The sequence below is a fragment of the Sus scrofa genome, chromosome 8 (assembly GCF_000003025.6).
Source record: "Sus scrofa isolate TJ Tabasco breed Duroc chromosome 8, Sscrofa11.1, whole genome shotgun sequence".
Lineage (NCBI taxonomy): Eukaryota > Metazoa > Chordata > Mammalia > Artiodactyla > Suidae > Sus > Sus scrofa.
Genome location: NC_010450.4, coordinates 54,928,340 through 54,949,311, shown reverse-complemented (window position 1 = coordinate 54,949,311; position 20,972 = coordinate 54,928,340). Strand labels below are relative to the sequence as shown.

General features: G+C 38.2%; 1 protein-coding gene across 3 annotated transcripts in view; it reads left to right on the top strand.

Moving 5' to 3' along the window:
• The window catches only part of PDCL2 (phosducin like 2), a 33,904-nt gene that overhangs the window by 737 nt on the left and 12,195 nt on the right, over positions 1 to 20,972 (top strand). The window contains exons 2-4 of one of the 3 annotated variants that reach the window (XM_005666708.3): positions 4,313 to 4,433; positions 5,599 to 5,689; positions 18,370 to 18,513. In XM_005666708.3, coding sequence (XP_005666765.1) covers positions 4,313 to 4,433; positions 5,599 to 5,689; positions 18,370 to 18,513 — 356 coding nt within the window. Of the gene's footprint in view, positions 1 to 3,144; positions 4,434 to 5,598; positions 5,690 to 18,369; positions 18,514 to 20,972 lie in introns of those variants that run through there. The other 2 variants (XR_002346667.1, XR_002346668.1) reach the window with 2 other exon arrangements.

Sequence of the window (20,972 nt, the reverse complement as noted above, 5' to 3'; positions counted from 1 at the left end):
AGCAAGGCCAGGGATTGAACCAGCATCCTCATGGATACTACTTGGGCTCTGAACCAAAGTACTACTGCTGAACCACAACAGGCGCTTTCAAGGCGTTTCTCTCACTTGATCACAAAACCTGTTAGATTTCTATTAATTCCTAAGAAAGCTGCTCCTATGTTACAAGGTGCCTTATTAATCAGAAACCTGTGTTTTGGGAGTTCCCTTGACAGCTCGGTGGTTTACAAACCCGACTAGGATCCACAAGGTTGCAGGTTCCATTGCCTTGAGCTGTGGTGTAGACTGCAGACGAGGCTCTGATCCCAATGGCTGTGGTGTAGGCCAGCAGCTGTACCTCTGATTCGACTCCTAGGCTGCGATCTTCTGTATACCGAGGGTGTGGCCCTACAAAGCAAAAAAAAAAAAAAAAAAAAGCCTGTGCTTTTCTTTTTTTATCAGAGTAAAATTCTCACTTTCCAACTTCAGAAACAGCTTCTTCCCACTGGCTCCCCAAAATCAAAACCACTGTGATTTTTCTTGTTTTACATATTTAATTTTGGTAATCATGTGTGGTGTATAATTTGCTAGACTAGTTTGAACATAAATTACGTGTAATTTTTAAGGGGTATTTCTTTTGTCTTAATAATAGATTCCTAGCAAGTACATTTTGTTCACTATGTTAAAACATTGCAAATTTGTCTTGATTTGCATCTGCTCTTCAAGAAATAGGCTGAAATGTAATTGAGAGTGAAGGCAACATCACATTCATCTTTGTTCATTTATTTATTCGTTGATTTATTCAACAGCCAGTTATGCGGTGCTTATGTGTAGATATGGACTTGTTCTAAAAGAGGGAGTTCTTTGGAGAATAAGAGGGAGTCAGATGTAACTATTTATGTATGATAAATGCATAATACTTTTATCAAATAGATTGTGGTTTCTATTTCTATTACAGTTTCATAGATAATTTCTAAAAGTGAAGGGAAAATGAGAATATAGAGCATTTACTGTTAAATCCCACTGCAGCTAACTCCTAGATCAGTTAAGGAGAGCAGCCAGAGAGGTATGAATAAAACCCTAAGTACCTGACGTCATGAATATGAAGAAAGTTTTTCTAACAAGAAAATAATGACAAGCTCTCTCCAGATTCTGCTTACGAGCTCAAATACAAATGTATTTATCCATTGAAAATAATGTGGAGCTCATAGGTGACTTAGAGAAGTTTTGAAAGAAGTATTGGTGGTAGAAGCCAACTCTGGAGTAGGTTGAAGAGTGAATGGTTGGTAAATGTGATTATAGCATATATAGACAATTAGACAATATAAGCAATTACTAAAAGCTTGACTAGAAAGAAGAGAGAGAGAGTGGTAGGGGATGTGAAATGCAGGGAGGGTTTTTTAAAAAGTGACTGTTGTGTTTTCTGAAAATAATGGATTAGGATTTTTGGACCAACTCTCCTGCTGAACACAAGTAAAATGCTGGCTAGACTGTAAAACATATCTCCTTGAAAGTGTCACAGATAACATGATATTAAACTATGAGACCAAAATCAAAGGGAAAGTGGAAAACCAGGTGAATGCATTTCCAGAGCTGTAAAGTCACTTTTACCCCAAGGGTGTCTTATCAATCTGCTTTTTGGTCCTGGGTATAATCACAGGGTGAGGAGGAACCGAAGGATATGGTAAAACCTATTACCAAGAAGCTGTGGCTCAAGACAGTTCTCACAACCTGAGACATATTTCTGGGTGATACAGCAAACTTCCAACTGTTAAGTTGTTATCAATTAGTTATATACTGTAGTGCTTGTAAATGCCTGGAAAAAATAACACATCCTCTGTTGAGGAAGACATCTTTTTCTTAGGCCTTAAAGAATTCCTGCAGGTAAGGTCTCAAGGACATCAACAGAAAACGGTCAGAAGTAACCAAACGCACAAGGGAACAGGGACACTGTGAGTATGAACCAACAAAAACAGACTTGCAGAGACTTGAGTTATTGGAATGATCAGGAGCAGGTTATAAAACAGTTGTGCTTATTATGTTTAAAAAACAAAAGACCAAATTGAAATCATCTTCAGGCGGTAGGAAAATATAAAAAAGTAACAAAATTTTGATGAAGACATTACTATATAATACAGTGAATAATTTTGAGCCATTTCATGTATGATTGCATCAAAAAGAATAAAATACTTAGGAATAAGTGTAATCCAGGAGACAAAAGACCTATACACTGAAAACTATAAAACATTGCTGAAGGAAATTAAAGAAGACATAAATAAATAGAAAAATATCCCTTGTTCATGGATTGGAAGACTTAATAGTGTTAAAATATCAATCCTTCCTAAACAAATTTACATACTCAGTGTAATCCCTATCAAAATCCCAATGACATTTTCTTGTAAAAATGGAAAAGCTCATTATAAAATTCATATGAAATCTTGTGACCAAGTAGTCAAAACAGTCTTGAGAAAGATGAACAAGGTTGAAGGACCCACACTTTCTGATTTCAGAAAGTATTACAAAACTGCTGTAATCAAAACAATGTGGTACCAACAGATAAACAGACCTGCAACCAACGGGTTAGAATAGAGCCCCAGGAGTTCTTGCTCTGGTGCAACAGGATTTGTGACATCTTGGGAGTGCTGAGACGCAGGTTCGATCCCCAGCCTGGCATGGTGATTAAGGATCGGGTGTTGCTGCAGCTGCAGCTTATGACCTGACTGTGGCTCAGATCTTATTCCTGGCCAAGGAACTCCATATGCTGTGGGGCGGCCAAAACTGATGATTTAAAAAAAAAAATAGCCCCCAAAGAAACCCTCACATTATGGTCCAGTGATTACAACAAGGGTGCCAAGACCATTCAAGTGAAAGGATAGTCTCTTTGACATATGGCATTAGGATAACTGGATATTCACATGCAAAAGAATGGAGTTGAGGAGTTCCCGTTGTGACGCAGTGGTTAACGAATCTGACTAGGAACCATGAGGTTGCAGGTTCGATCCCTGCCCTTGCTCAGTGGGTTAACGATCCGGCGTTGCCGTGAGCTGTGGTGTAGGTTGCAGACTCGGCTCGGATCCTGCATTGCTGTGCTCTGGCCTAGGCTGGCAACTACAGCGCCGATTAGACCCCTAGCCTGGGAACCTCCATATGCCGAGGGAGCAGCCCAAGAAATGGCAAAAACGACAGAAAAAAAAAAAAAAAAGAATGGAGTTGAACTCATAACGCCTATTATAAAGAAAAATTTACTGAAAAAGAATCAAAGACATAAATGTAAGAACTATATTCTCTTGATTAGAAGCATTATGGTTCCCATCCATAGTTAAGGAGGGGGGATTATGCAGGATGTGACTATCCTGAGGTGGAGGTCATTCAAGGCTGTCTTAGGCTTTTTTTTGTTTTTGTTTTTTTTGTTTTTTTAGGGCCGCACCTGCAGCATATGGAAGTTCCCAGGCTTCCATATGGGTCAAATCAGAGCTGCAGCTGCTGGCCTACACCACAGCAACACGGGATCTAGCCGCACCTTCGACCTTACCCAGCTCGTGGCAACACGGGATCCCCAACCCCCTGAGCGAGGCCAGGGATTGAACCTGCATCCTCATGGATACTAGTTGGGTTTGCAACCTGTTGAGCCACAACGGGAACTCCTGTCTTATGGTTTGTTTGCTCTAGCGTTTAGGTATATATACTTAAGTTCTTCCTTTCTCCAAAAACCTCAGAGAAAATGGACAGTGGGATAGAAAGTCAACAGTTAATATATGACAGACAACTTGAGGAAGAGTAGCAAATAAAACATCAAAGCCTAAGTAACAAGGAAAACATGGTTACATTTCAAAGAAAGAATTATAGTCAGAAAGAAATTAAACAATGAAAAGACTCCTAACGTCTTCTAAGATTGAATTTGTGAGTAAGAGTTCCATGAAATTATATAGCTGAAAAGAAGCAAGTTTACCTGGAGGTCTTGGAGCCTATGTAGAAAAAGAAAACAGTGTTTTGGGTGACATGAACTGGTTTGGCCTATTATAGTCTTCGGAGAAAATTTCCCGTGATTTATAGTTTTCTTCATTAATGTTTGATGTATGTATTTTAAATTTGTTTTTTATTGGATATCTCAGTATAGCTTTGAGGGTGAAGGGTTTTTGCTCTTATCAAATTATGTAGTTGCATTAGTACTGGGTAATAGGGAAAAAGTTGGCCACTTTGTTCTATTAAACTAATTATCTAGTATATCTGTAGAGTTCATGAATAATTACATGGCTGGAAATGCTATATATCATTTTTTACACATACATAGTAAAATGCACCATCATGCTAATAGATTTTCTATTTTTTAATATAGGATCCAAATGAAGATACAGAATGGAATGAAATTTTAAGAGATTTTGGCATTCTTCCTCCAAAAGAAGAGCCCAAAGATGAAGTTGAAGAAATGGTTTTACATTTACAGAAGGAAGCAATGGGTATAGTTGTGCATTTGGTGGGCTGGGTGAAGGGAATAATACAATTATGATAGTGATCATGTATTTCATAACCTTAGAAGGAGAGAGAATATTAGAAATAATTTGGTGTAAATCTCACCCATGCTTTTAAAATTAGGATGCCAACACCTAAAATTCCTTAATTCGTGTGATAAAAATTGCATGCTAGTTAATATCAGAGCTGAAATGCCCTAGTATCTAACCTAGTGAGTTTTTTTTCTCTATTATATTTCTTTACCTTGTGATTCCCTTCTATTTTGATCATTCTATAGGATATATTATTTATCAAGATTTCCAGGGACTTGGGGAAATCTGAATTTATGAAACCTAATTGATTTTCACATCTACTTTTATTTTATTTTATTATTATTATTTTTTTTATTTATTTATTTTTTTTTTGCTTTTTAGGGCTGCACCCATGGCATATGGAAGTTCCCAGCCTAGGGGTCAAATCGGAGCTACAGTGGCTGGCCTAGACCATAGCAACAGCAATGCAGGATCCAAGCAACATCTGTCACCTACACCATAGCTCCCGGGAATGCTGGATCCTTAACCCCACTGAGCAAAGCCAGGGATCAAACCTGTGTCCTAATGGATGCCAGTCAGATTTGTTTCTGCTGTGCCATGACAGGAACTCCTATTTTATTTTATTTTATTTTATTTTGCTTTTTAGGGCTGCACCTATTGCATATGGAGGTTCCCAGGCTAGGGGTCGAATCGGAGCTGTAACTGCTAGCCTACACCACAACAACGCAGGATCCGAGCTGCATTTGTGACCTACACCACAGCTCAGAGCTGCATCTTCAACTTACACCACAGCTCATGGCAACACAGGATCCTTAACACACTGAGCGAGCACAGGAATCAAACCCACATCCTCATGGAAACTAGTCAGATTCGTTTCTACTGCACCACAACAGGAACTCCTTCACATCTGCTATTAAATGTAGCCTGGTAGTTCTGTGAATAACACTTGAAACAAATATGAAGCAGTCAGCCACAATATAGTTTTACGTGTTGGAAAAACTGCAACCTAAAGATATTTTTGATCTCCATTTATCTAATATATTATTTTTTCTAGACATGTGACTATAAAGTAAAATTGGCTTTGCAATAACTCAATTGTCTATAATTTATTTTGTGTTAGTTAAACCATATGAAAAGATGACTCTTGAACAGTTGAAGGAAGTTGAAGATGAATTTGATGATGAAGATATGAGAGCTATTGAAATATATAGGTACTGTGATTCATTTGGATAATTTATGAGTTTTTGAATGAGTTATTGTAAGAATGAAACTAAGAAAAAGCTCTATTTTTGTCTATAGTCTATACTTTAAAAAGAACGAAACTGGAGTTCCCTCCACGGCACAGTGTAATAAGGATCTGACTGCCATGGCTCTGGTTGCTGCAGAGGTTCAAGCTTGATCCCCCACCCAGCACAGTTGGTTAAAGGATCCGGTGATGCCACAGCTGTGGTGTAGGTCACAGCTGTGGTGTAGGTTACAGCTGTGGCTTACATTCAGTCCCTGGCCCAGGAATTTGCATATGTTATGGGTACATCCTTAAAAAAACCCAAAACTATTTTAAAGTAACATTTTAAAAGCCTCTTTAGGTAAGATGGATTTTTTTCTGATCTTTTTTGCCATTGCTTAAATAAAAAACTATTCAATGATATACAGTAGAACTTCGTCAAGTTACATATGAGTAAAATGGAAAATATCAAGAGAAGGCCAATAAAAAAGGGCCATGATTTTCCTTCTAGTGTGATGTCTGTCAAGGGTTTCTGTCATTTAATGAATAATTAATTACCAGTCATAAATTTTTCAGAAATTAGAACAAGTGTATAGATTTCCCAGCTTATCTGATACCAAAACCAAAGAAATTAAAAAAACAGAATGCTACAGAAAAAATCTCTAATGAATGTAGGTACAAAAATTTTTATCCAAATCTTAGCAAATTAACCAGCAATTAAAAAATAATAATAATACATTCTGAACAGGAATCCATGGTTGTTTTAACATGGAAAGTATCAGCGAATTGGATTAGAAGCCACAATACTCTGTTAGCAATGAACACATCTAAAACTCAGCTCTCGTTTCATAATACCATTCTCCAATCACAGGAACCAGTGTTTCTTAGAGAACTGCTTTATTCCACAGTGTGAGTTGAGAAAGAACAGTATGAGTCTGGGATATTTTGTGATAACAGAAAGCTAAGGAAAGCTAAAAAAAAATTTTTAAGGTATAAGATCCAAACTAAAAAGATCTCACAATGGCCAGAGTTGGAACAAATTGAACAACAAAATTAATTATTACAAAATAAATAATAAAATGATTATTCTTGAGTCCATAGTGGTATAGATAAGTAAGTGAATACATGAACAAATTCAGAGAAAGTAATACTTCTTCCTCACTGACAAATTCCAATTAATACATGTCAATGGAATAGGAAAATAAAAGAATCACCATCAGAACACTGCAGTAACACTTGCACACTCATGGGCAAGATCTGCTGATAGATTCTAAAATGAATGGGTTAAAGTTTAAATAGAAACAGAATGTTTGTGTAATCTCAAAGTATCTCCCCCAAATATCTAATTGTAAAAGAGGAAATAGGTTTACAGTGTAAACTTTTGGAAGATCCCATCTTGGGGACATGACCAAGATTAACATCATCAGTAATACATGTTGACATCAAGTCACTCCTGATGGAATGTGCTGAGGAGGACACATCAGCTCTGTGGTATCCTTCTCAATAATGCATTGCATCAATCTAATCATAAGAATACATCAGAGAAACCCAAATTTGAAGGATTTTTCCCAAATCAACTATCCAAGTTGACACCAGGAAAAATGGCATGCTAGAAAGCTCCAGGAAGGAGTTCCTTATGGCACTTCAGGTTAAGGATCCAACATTGTCATTGCAGCAGTTCAGGTCATTGATGTGGCACAGGTTTGATCCTTGACGCAGGAACTTCCACATAACATGAGTGTGGGGAAAAAAAAAAAAAAAAAAAAAAACGAAACTCCAGGAACTCATCTCTCCACAAAGGTAACAATTGCACTGGCAGAAACTGTCTGAAGTAATAGCATTGGAACTCTGGAGTCTGTTTGAACCCTTGTAGCTTCCAGGATAAAGCTTGGCTGGAAAATTCAGTTAGTATTGGTTGATTTCAGTTCTCATTGTAGTAATAGCTATCCATCCCTCATTGTCAGCCCCATGGCAGGCAGCTGTTTTAACAGCAACATGTTTCTGGCACAGTTTGCTGGAGTCAGGGTAGGCAATAAGGATTTTGTCCTCAAACATCAAGGCTCTGTGTTCTGATTGCAGATTGCTGCTTCTGAATGCAGAGGTACAGGCACAGAGACTGGCAGCCATTGTGTCAACCTTCACTGGTTCAGGTGGCTTCCAGAGGATTTTAAGGAGCCACAACTTTTTTTTGGTTTGGGAGCTTTTTTTTTTTTTTTTTTCGACGTTCAAAAACAACCATATATATATGGGGGAATTTAGAAATTTGTGGGCAGGACGAAGGCTCAGAAACGAGCTGAAAAGACCATATATTTTCACCTCAAGCTGATTCCTGGCATAGACACATCCAATTAAAACAAAAATAGGGAATAAGAAGAATCAGATTTCTAGAGTTAACAATTGAATTGAATATTCAGTTTTCATCAACAACAAAAATCACAAAGAATAAAAGAAACAGTATAGTATGCCCCTTTCAAAAGAACAAAATAATCGATACAAAATATTTGTGAGGAAGCCAAAGTGTCAGACTTACTAGACAAAGATTTTAAGACAAAGTTACTCAGAAAGCTAAAGGAAGACATGGATGAAGACAGGATGACATCATATGAACAAAATAAGAATGGCAGTGATGAGATAGTAATTATAGAAAAGGAACTAAAATGGTATTCTGAAACTAAAAAGTACAATAGTTGAATTGAAACATACACTACAGGGTTTCAAAAGCAGATTTGAACCAGCAGAAGAAAGAGAAAACTTGAAGATAGAACAATTGAAGGCATTGAGTCTGAGTAACAGAAAGAAAAAAGAATGAGGAAAAGTGAATGGAGCCCAATTGGCCTTTGTGGTACACTGTTAGGTGCAGTAGCATGTATAGTATGGGAATCCCAGGAGAAGAAAAGAGAAAGGGGCAGAAGGAATGTTTGTAGAAATAATGGCTGAAAACTTCCCAAATTTGAAAGTCATAAATCTATAAATCCAAGGTGCTCAATAGACTTCAAGTAGAATAAACTCAGAAACTCACACAAAGACACATCCCTTAGAAGATTATCAGCAATTTCTCATCATAAATCTTGGGGACCAAAAGAAAAGACTATTAACCAAGGAGTTCCTGCTGTGGTGAAATGAGATTGGTGATGTCTTGAGAGCCCTGGATGCAGGTTCAATCCCTGGCCCAGCACAGTGAGTTAAGGATCCAAGTTGTTATAGCTATAGCTAGGGTCACAACTGAAGCTCAGATATGATCCCTGGCATGGAACTCCATATGCTGCAGGTAGCCAAAAATGAAAACAAATAAACAAAAACCAAGTTATCAACCAAGAATAACATTTGGCAAACCTATACTACAAGGATGGAGGAGAAATTAAGACATTCCTAGATAAAATCTGAGTTTGTTGGGAGTTCCCATTGGTCTCAGTGGGTTAGGAACCCGACTAGTGACCATGAGGTTGAGGGTTTAATCCCTGGTCTCACTCAGTGGGTTAAGGAGCCAGCATTGTCACAAGCTGAGGTGTAGTTGCAGATGTGACTTGGATCCATTGTTGCCATGACTGTGGTGTAGGCTGGCAGCCACAGCACTGATTCTACACCTAGCCTGGGAACTTACATATGCCGTGGGTGTGGCCCTAAAAAGAAAAAAAATATTAGTTTGTTACTAGAATTGCCCTAAAAATTAACTAAAGGAGTCCTTCAGGCTGAAATTAAAGGGCAATAGGCAATAATTCAAAACCATATGAAGAATAAATAACATTGGTTAAAGTAACTATATAGGTAAATATAAAAGCCAATATTACTCTACTCTTGGTTATTAACTCCTTTTTTCTATATGATTTAAAAGGCAAATTCATAAAACAATGATAAATCAATGTTACTCAGTCTGTAACAATGTCGTCTGTAACAATAACAATATAAAAAGCGATGGGTGGAAATCTCTAGGAGCAGAGGGTTTGTGTGCTGTTGAAGCTAAATTGGTATTATTCACAGTAGGTTATTATGAGGCAGTAATTTTAATCCTTAAGGTAATCACTAAGAGAAAAGTAAAAGAATACAGAAAAGGGAAGAAAAAGGAAATCAAAACGGTATATCACAAAAATCAACCAGAGGACAAAAATATAAAAAGAAACAATGATGTGAGAATTGAGGAACAAAAAACATATAAGAAATAGAAAAAAAGAAAATGGATAAATGGCAGAAGTTCTTCCTTTTCAGTAATTACTTTGTTATGTCAATCCCAGCCTGTTGATAATGATGCTATTGGCTAGCAATACCTGAGGTGCTCACCTGGGCCTGAATTACTCATCTTTGTGGCTGGACTGGTTCTTGTGGGTTTTTTTGTTTGTCTGTTCATCTTTTTGTCTTTTTAGGGCCACTCCTGTGGCATATGGAGGTTCCCAGGCTAGGGGTCTAATGAGAGTTATAGCCACTGGCCTATGCCACAGCCACAGCAATGCCAGATCCAAGCCACATCTGTGACCTACACAACAGCTCACGGCAACGCCAGATCCTTAATCCACTGAGCAAGGCCAGGGATTGAACCCACAACCTCATGGTTCCCAGTCGGATTCGTTAACCACTGAGCCATGACGGGAACTCCGGTTCTTGTGGTTCTTCCTGTGATTATAGGATGAACTTCAACAAGAAACCATCAGGATACTTTGAGGAACAAGATTTATTCCTCACAAATCCTGAAGAAAACATGGCAAGCCTGAGGACCACTCAGCCAGGTCTCAGAGTAAGGGTTTGGGGGACCTGGGTCTGTGCCTTTACTAGAGTCCTTTGATGGGGTATCTAGGTTTCACAGGTTCACTCTTAATTGGCTTATTTAGAGCATGGGATCTGGAATTAGGGCACAGGGGTCGTTGAAGTGGTCAGATATGTAGGTTACCCAGGGCTTTCTGAAAGAACAGCCTGCATGGGTAGAGGCAGCCTAATTCCTTATCTGGCTGTTTTGCTGGTAGCTGTGTCATCAGCTGGCAATATGGTTTTCAAGATGGATGCCTTTTGAAATGGATGCCTTGGTAATCAGAAGCTTAATGTCAAGCACATGCAAATGGATTTTAACTTAATCCAATTAATCTCCAATTAAAGGCAGAAATCAGCAGAATGAATAAAAAGAAACACATCCAGATCCTGGGAACCAAGCCATCTTGAGAAAGAACAAAATTGTAAGACCAATTTTTCCTGATTTCAAACTTATTATAAAGCAACAGTGATCAAAACAATGCTGTAGTGGAATAAGGATAGACATACAGACCAGAGGGATAGACTAGAGAGACCAGAAAGAAACCCTCTCATAAGTAAGAACATGACTTTCAACAAGGGTGACAAAAACTTTCCATGGGGAAAAGGACAATCTTTTCAACCAGTGGTGCTAGAAAAACTGGATATCCACGTGCAGAAGAATAAATTGGGACTCCCACCTCACATCATATACCAAGGTTAACTCAAAATTGATCAAAGACCCAAATGTAAGAACTAAAACTATAAAACTCTTCAAACAAAACATGGGGGAAATGTCTATGACATTGGATTTGGGAGTGATTTCTTGGATGTGACACCAACAACACAGGTAACAAGAGGAAAAAATAGATAAATTGAACTTCATCGAAATTTAAAACATTTGTGCATCAAAGGACACTATAAAGAAAATGAAAAGACCATCCGCAGAATGGGAGAAAATACTTGCAAATTATATACATGATAAGGTATTACTAACCAAAATATAAAAGAACTCAAAATTCAACACCAGAAAATCAAATAACCAAATTAAAAAACATGCAAAGGACTTGAACAGACATTTCCCAAAGGAGGTATACAAATGGAAAATAAGCACATGAAAAAATGCTTAATATGGAGGAGTTCCCATCATGATGCAGTGGAAACGAATCTGACTAGGAACCACAACGTTGCAGGTTTGATCCCTGGCCTCTCTCAGTAGGTTAAGGATCCTGTGTTGCCATGAGCTGTGGTGTAGGTCACAGATGTGGCTCGAATCCTGTGTTGCTATGGCTGTGGCATAGGCTGGCAGCTCCAATTGGACCCCTAGCCTGGGAACCTCCATACCTCCATATGCCGTGGGTTTGGCACTAAAAAGCAAAAAACAAACAAACAAACAAACAAAAAAAACTTAATATCATGAGTCATTAGGGAAATGCAAATAAAAGCCAGAGTGAAATTCCACCTCACTCCCACTAAGGTGGCTATAATAAAGAAGCCAGAAAAGTCCTGAGAAACAAAAACCAAGCAGGAGGCATAACTCTTCCAGACTTCAAGCAATATTACAAAGCCACAGTCATCAAGACAGTGTGGTACTGGTACCGAAACAGACATACAGACCAATGGAATAGAATAGAGAACCCAGAAATAAACCCTGACACCTATGGTCAATTAATCTTTGACAAAGGAGGAAAGAACATAAAATGGGAAAAAGAAAGTCTATTCAGCAAGAATTGCTGGGAAAATTGGACACATGCAAATCAGTGAAACTAGAACACATCCTCACACTATGCACAAAAATAAACTCAAAATGGCTGAAAGGGAGTTCCCATCATGGCTCAGTGGTTAATGAATCCGACTAGGAACTATGACGTTGCAGGTTTGATCCCTGGCCTTGCTCAGTGCTATGAGCTATGGTGTAGGTCGCAGACGTGGCTCGGATCCCACGTTGCTGTGGCTCTGGCATAGGCCGGTGGTTACAGTTCCGATTAGACCCCTAGCCTGGGAACCTCCATGTGCCGCAGGTGTGGCCTAGAAAAGACAAAAAAAAAAAAAAATGACTGAGAGACTTAAATATAAGACAAGACCCCATCAAACTCCTAGAAGAGAACCTAGGCAAAACATTCTCTGACATCAACCTCATGAATATTTTCTCAGGTCATTCTCCCAAGGCTACAGAAGTAAGAGCAAAAATAAACCAATGGGACCTAATCAAACTGACAAGCTTTTGCACAGCAAAGGAAACCAAAAAGAAAACAAAAAGACAACTTACAGAATGGGAGGAAATAGTTTCAAATGATGCAACCGACAAGGGCTTAATCTCTAGAATATAGAAGCAACTTATACAACTCAACAGCAAAAAAGCCAACCACCCAATGGAAAAATGGGCAAAAGACCTAACAGACTGTTCTCCAAGGAAGATGTACAGATGGCCAACAAGTACTTGAAAAAATGCTCTACATCGCTGATTATTAGAGAAATGCAAGTCAAAACTACCATGAGATACCACCTCACACCAGTCAGAATGGCCATCATTAACAAGTCCACAAATAACAAGTGCTGGAGGGGATGTGGAGAAAAGGTGGGAATGTAAGTTGGTATAGCCACTATGGAGAACAGTATGGAGGTACCTTAGAAATCTATACATAGAACTACCATATGACCCAGCAGTCCTACTCTTGAGCATATATCCAGACAAAACTTTTCTTAAAAAAGACACATGCACCCGGATGTTCATTGCAGCACTATTCACAATAGCCAAGACATGGAAACAACCCACATGTCCATCGACAGATGATTGGATTCAGAAGATGTGGTATATATACGCAATGGAATACTACTCAGCCATAAAAAGAATGACATGATGCCATTTGCAGCAACATGGATGGAACTAGAGACTCTCATACTGAGTGAAATGAGTCAGAAAGAGAAAGACGAATACCGTATGATATCACATAACTGGAATCTAATATAAAACACAAATGAACGTTTCCACAGAAAAGAAAATCATAGACTTGGAGAATAGACTTGTGGCTGCCCAGGGGGAGAGAGAGGGAGTGGGAGGGATCAGGAGCTTGGGGTTAATGGATGCAAACTATTGCTCTTGGAATGGATGTACAATGAGATCCTGCTGTGTAGCATTGAGAACAATGTCTAGATACTTACATTGCAACACAACAGTGGGAGGAAAAAGTATGTATACATGTATGTGTAACTTGGTCCCCATGCTATACAGTGGAAAAAAAATTTTTTTAATTAAAAAAAAAAGGAAAAGAAAGCTAAAATTCAAGAAAAAAAAAAGAAGCCATAAAAGTAACAAAAGTGTTTGTAAGCAGGTGGGAAATTTGGAACCAGTATACATTGCTGGCAGAAATGTAAGATGGAATTAACTCAGATGATAAACACAGAATTACCATGATCCAGCAATTCCACTCCCAGAAGTATACACCCTAGACAACTGAAAACACAGAACATGTACATGAATGTTCATAGCAGCAGCATCCACAACAGCCAAAGAGTACAAAGAAACTGGTGTATAGATAAACAAATGTATCATATTCATCCAATGGAGTATTATTTAGCCCTGTAAAGGAATGATGAGCTAACATGTGCTGCGGCAGGACTGAACTTTGCAAATATTATGCTAATCAAAAGAAGCCAGTGACAAAAGTCACTTTTTGTGTAATTCCTTTTATACGAAATGTTCAGAAGAGAAAATTTTTAAGAGATGGAAAGGGCCTTGGATGGGGGACTAGGCAGTAACTAACTACAGATGGATATGGGGTGTTTTTGGGGACAGTAAAACATTCTGGAAGTAGAGGGTGGTGATGGATGTGCAACTTGGTGACAACTTTAAATATCACTGAATTATATACTTTAATAGTTGAATCATATTGTTCATGAATTACATTAAAATTTAAAACTAAAGATTGTGAAACTCTCATATGATCACTCTGGGAAATAGTTTAGCAATTTCTTCTACAGTTACATTTGCATTTAACATTAACCCATTAATTACATTCCTGGATATTTGAGAGAACTGAAAGTATATGTCACTACAAAGACCTGGACATAAATAAATGTTCCTAATAGCCAGAAACTGGAAACAACCCAAAAATCCATTAATACCTCTTAAATCTCATTTAATACACACATTCTTTTCCATCTCTTTTTCCCCTAGAAATTTCCTTGTGGGAGGAAACTAGATTGCTTGTCCAGACCTTCCCACCACCTGAATTTAGCTTAGTATATTATCATGAAATCAATTCACACAAGAAATCTAAATTTTTAGCAATAATGCTAGGTAATTATTTTGACTGACCAGCTTAAGAACTGTGAGTCTATTATTTCCTGTACTAGCCTTGTCTGATTGTGATAGTTGGATTATATTACCAATAAATATAACAATGTCATGTGTAGAAAATTAGTATGCTTTTCCATCCTTATAAAAATATAGGAATTATCTGTGCCTTGAAAAGCAGAAAAAAATCAGCCATACACAAATTTTAGGAAGCAGGCTGTCTTCTCATTTATGCTTTCTCTCTCTTAATGAGTCAATTTTAGAAATTATTTTTATTAAAAAATCATTTTAAAAATGATGTGTCTGGCTTCTTTAATTCAGTATAATGTATTTTTAATTTCACCAAAGTTATTGTATCAGTTGTCTGCTTACTTTCTTACAGAGTAGTAATCCATTTCATGAATACAATTTGTTTATTCATTCACCTTATATTCATTCATCCTATTAATGGACTGATCAAAGCTTAAACTGAGAAATTAAATGCTTTACAAACTCAGTGGAAAGATGAAGGAAGAGGCTTCAGACTGTGCTACCAGGAGTGACTCCCAGAACATGGCAAAGCTGGTGTGCCGGGAACAGCTTTCTCTGCTGCCATCCAGACACTGGGGAATCTGGAAGTAGTGTTCCAGTCTTGCCCTAGCATCAGACTGCTCTGGGGTCAGGAAACCACTGGAACAGCTGTTATCTCTAGGAACCTATCTCCTTAGCAAAGCAGGGGAGGAAATATTTGCAAAAGACATGTCTGAGCTGGACTGTTATCTGAAATACACAAAATTCTAAAAATTCAACAAGAAAAGAAACAGCATGATTTTAAAAATGGGCTAAAGATCTTAACAGACACCTCACCAAAGAAGACATACAGATGACAAATAAGCATAAGAAAGGATGCTCCGCATCTGTGTCATCAGGAAACCACAAATTAAAACAGTGAGAGGTCACTACACATCAGTTAGAATGACCAAAATTTGGAGGTTCCCACTGTGGCTCAGTGGTAACAAACCTGACTAGTATCCATGAGGATGCAGGTTCAATCCTTGGCCTCACTCAATGGGTTAAGGATCAGGTGTGGTCGTAAGCTGTGGCCACAGCTTGGATCCTGTGTTTCTGTGGCTGTGGTGTAGGCCAGCGGCTGCAGCTCTGATTTGACCCTTAGCCTGGGAACCTCCATATGCTGTGGGTGTGACCCTAAAAAATGAAATAAAAAATGAAAAAGTAAGAATGACCAAAATCTGGAACACTGATAATAACAACTGCTGGAGGGCCCTGGATTATCAGGAGCTCTCATTCACTGCTGGAGGGAATGCAAAATGATGCGGTCACTTTGGAAGACAGTTTGCCAGGTTTTTTCTTTATAAAACTAAGCATACTCTTAGCACAGGATCCAACTCTCAAGCTCCTTGATATTTACACAAAGGAGCTGAAAGCACATCGACACAAAAACCTGCACACAGATGTTCACAGCAGCTTCACTCATAACTGCCAAAAGTTGGAAGCAAGCAAGATATCCCCAGTAAGTGAATGATAAACTATGGTACCTCCAGATAATGCAATGTTATTCAGTGCCAAGAATACATGAGCTATCAAGCCATGGAAAGACACGGAGAAACTTACATGCATATTACTAAGTGAAATAAGCCAGTCTGAGGATCTACATGCTGTATGATCCCAACCATATGAAAAGGCAAAACTGCAGAGACAGTAAAAAGACCAGGGTGGGCAGGGGAGGGTATGAAGAGGGAGTCCACAGAGGATTTTCACTGCAGCAAAAATATTCTGTATCGTGCCATAACGATGGATGTATGTCATCATACATTTGTCCAAACCCAGGAATGAGCTCACAGACTTCAGATGGTCTGATCATCAGTGTAGGTTCCTCAGTTATAACAAATACATCACTCTGGTGGGGAAAGTTGATAATGGAGGAGGTGTATTAAAAATATATACCTTGCACTCGGTTTTGTCTGTGAGTCTGTTTCTGTTCTGTAGATAGGTTCATCTGTGCCATATTTTATTTATTTATTTATTTATTTATTTATTTAGATTTTTAGGGCTGCACCCATGGCATATGGAAGTTCCCAGGCTAGGGGTCGAATCAGCGCTACAGCCACTGGCCTACACCACAGCCACAGCAATGCAGGATCAGAGCTGTATCTTTGACCTACACCACAGCTCATGCAATGTTGGATCCTTAACTTACTGAGTGAGGCCAGGGACTGAACCCGCGTCCTCACAGATACTAGGCAGATTCTTTTCCACTGCGCCGTACAGGAACTTCATCTGTGCCATATTTTAGATTCCACACATGAACGATATTATATGGTATTTGTTTTTCTCTTTCTGACTTACTTCATTTCGTATGAGAATCTCTAGTTCCATCCATGTTGCTGCAAATGGCATTATTTTGTTCTTTTTTATGGCTGAGTAATATTAGATTCAGTAACTTTTAAGATATTCGTAAATGCATCAGAAACCATCTGGAATTCAGGAATTCAAGAATTCAACAACTAAAAGTAAGAAGATTTTGAGAGAGTTTTTTTAAACAAAGCTTTAAAGTTCCTTATAGATGCATAACTAGATAACATTTAGTGAACGCGCATGTTTTGCCAGGCACCATCTTAAAAGAGTCACTGTTTACGTTTAATCCTGAGTAATCTCCTGCAAGTAGGTATTAGTATTGTTCATGTGGAGGAAACTGAAACTTGAAGAGATTAAATAATTTATTGCCCAAGGGAGTTGCCATCATGGCTCAGATGTAACGAACCGACTAGTATCCATGAGGATGTGGGCTCAATCCCTGGCCATGCTCAGTGGGTTAAGGATCTGGTGTTGCCCTGAGCTGTGGTGTAGGTCGCAGATGCGGCTCCAATCCAGTGTGGCTGTGGCTGTGGTGTAGGCTAGCTGCTGTAGCTCTGATTTGAGCCCTCTCCTGGGAACTTCCATGTGCCACATGAGTGGCCCTAAGAAAAAGCAAAATAATAATAATAATAATAATAACTTGCCCAAGTGCATGCTACTAGTTAGTGGGAGCTGGCATTTAAACCCAGTATAGCCTGACCTTATAGTCTGTGCTCGTAATCCCTCTTCTCTACCACCTCCCAACCTACAATAAATTTATAACAGGTAATTACACATATTCACAAAGGCTTTGAACTGAAAATCGGCTTAGCCTGAGAGTTAAGAGCATGTAAGTTGGGATAATAATAGTACTAACTTCATAAAGTTTTTGCAAGGATTAAATTAGCTAATGCACTTAAAATAGTGCATACCAACATAATAAGCACTCATTATTATTACTATTATTATTATTATGTATACTCTCCCTTCATAAGTATTTAAGCTGTATATGAGAATTTGTTGGCTCAAAGCCTAAACTCTCTATAGCTATGATTTAGTCTTAAATAAAAATAAATTTAAATCAATAGCTAACTTATACTTTGTAATAACCATGATAAAGCAAATCCCCATATAAAAAGAGAAATTGGCAAATTGGCATGATAAGCCAATTAATAACAAGCCATTAATCAGTATTCTATTATTCTTTAAACCTTTTGATATGTACTAGCATTACATTCATTGCTCTAAATTATTAATGTACATAGAATGGACTAAAGAATACAATAATATTCTTTGTAATTTAATTTCATTGTTGTAATTAGAGAGAAGCGATTACAGGAATGGAAAGCTCTTAAGAAAAAACAAAAATTTGGGGAATTAAGAGAAATTTCTGGAACTCAGTATGTGGATGAAGTCACAAATGCAGAAAAAGATGTGTGGGTTATAATCCATCTGTACAGGTCAAGGTAATTATCATAGCTTTTTGCAAAAGGCTAATATAGTAATGCTTTTGGATACATATTTTTGGTTTTAATGTTTTATAAAGCTTATAACAAAGACCAATCAAATAAAAGAAATACAGTAAGTCAACTGTATGTCAATTAGAAAAACATATATATAGTCATTGGCTTCAGAGATTAAATTAGGTATTTTAATATATTTTCATGTCTGATTTAAAGAACTTGTTATACTTCTTGTAAAAATAAGTACTCTTTGGCAGTTAATTTTAAAAACGTATAGAAAATTTCGGAGTTCCTGTTGTGGTGCAGCGAAAACAAATCTGACTAGGAACGAGGTTGCGGGTTCGATCCCTGGCCTTGTTCAGCGGGTTGAGGATCCAGCGTTGTTGTGAGCTGTGGTGTAGGTCGCAGATGCAGCTTGGATCTGGTGTTGCTGTGGCTGTGGTGTAGGCCGGTGGCTACAGCACCGATTTGACCCCTAGCCTGGGAACCTCAATATGCCACAGGTGCAGCCCTAAAAAGACAAAAAGACAGGAAAAAAAAAAAAAAAAACTTACAGAAAATTTCAAACATACAGAAAAGCAATAAGAATGAGAAAATGAGCGCCCTAAATACTGGCCAGGTAGATTCAATGATGACCATTTTGCCGTGTTTGTATCAGTGTTTGTGTATGTGTGTGTGTTTGTAAAACCATTTCAAAGTAAATTATACAATGCTTTACTCCCAAGTACTTAGAATGCTTCTTCAAAACATAAGGACCCTTTTCTATAGAACCACAATACTATTTTTTCAGCAAACAAAATTGATAAGAATTCTTAATAACATCTAATACCCAGCCAGTCTTTATTCACATTTCTCCAACTGACTTCAAAATCTCTCATAAATTCATATATTTTTGATCAGGCACTGCATTTGGACCTATCAATTCTGTTGAGTCTCATAACAGAGCAATTCTTTTGCCCTCCCCTCTTGCCCCAAGACAGACCATTTTAGAGTGCCTGCTTGTACTGAGTATGGCCCACATGTCCCCAGGCTCCCCCAGCCTGGTGTCACAGTAACCAGGGGAGTGGACGTTCCCTGACCCCCTGTCAAAGGAGCTGCCAGCTCCCACAGTCTCACATGTCTCATGGAACAGCCCCTCCAGCTTCTGGTCCCAGCCCTCTGCCTGGCTTCAGCCCCATACAGGAACAGAGGCCATGACAGTAGCCCTAAAGTCTTTATTCTCTGTATAAAAAGTTTCTTCTCCCTTCAGATCCTCAGAGAAATTCTGAACAGAACAACTTATGCAAATTAGAACCCTGCTGTTTACCAGTTCACCAGTTCCTCACACAGATTTTAGTAGGATACCATGCCCCATAATAGAAGACATTACTTTTATTGTAACTAAAAAGATTGGTAATTCATTTTTTGAGTAGTTTGAATCTGTAAGAAGAATCTTTTCCCTTTTACCTGTATCACTTATATGGTAAAACCAATGCGTAAATGCTGCTGATTTTAGTTCTTCACAAATAGGTATGAGAAACACCGACATTTATAATAATGGTATCTGTGTGTGATATATGTTATATACTGAAGGGATTCACTGAATATCTTTTCTGAGACCCATTATTATTAGCAGAATAGATAGATGTCGGTTCTGAATGCCCATACCATGCTGTAAAATTTAGTTTAATGGTTATTTCTAGATAAATAATTAGTTTTGACAAATAATTTTCAAAAATTCATAGAAAGGGTTGAATATGTTTTAGTCTCCTCTGGCTATTTCAAACTGTTATGCTTCGAATCTGTCTTTATAATATTTTAAGGATTTATGATCTCAGAACATTTTTGAGGGAAATCTGTTACATAAAATATTAGCTTTCTTGACATTAAGACAATGCATTGTGTTGATATAATATTAAGAAAATTGGACTTCCCATCATGGCCCAGTGGTTAATGAACCCGACTAGCATCCGTGAGCATGCGGGTTCGATCCCTGGCCTTGCTCAGTGGGTTAAGGATCCGATGTTGCCGTGAGCTGTGGTGTAGGGTGCAGAGGTGGCTCAAATCCCGTGTTGCTTTGGCTGTGGCATAGGCCAGCAGCTACAGCTCCAATTGGACCCCTAGCCTGGGAACCTCCATATGCCGTGGGTGTGTCCCTGAAGAGACAAAAAGACAAAAAAAAAAAAAAAAAAAAAGAGAGAGAAGAAAATTAAGAAAATTAATCTATAATCAAATTTATAAACAAAACAATTATTTGTTTTTGTTTGTTTGTTTTTTGTCTTTTTTCCTTTTTTTTTCCTTTTCTAGGGCCACTTCCCAGGGCATAAGGAGGTTCCCAGGCTAGGGGTGTAATCAGAGCTGTAGATGCCGGTCTACGCCAGAACCACAGCAACGCAGGATCCAAGCCACGTCTGCAAGCCACACTACAGCCCATGGCAACGCCAGATCCTTAACCCACTGAGCGAGGCCAGGGATCTAACCCT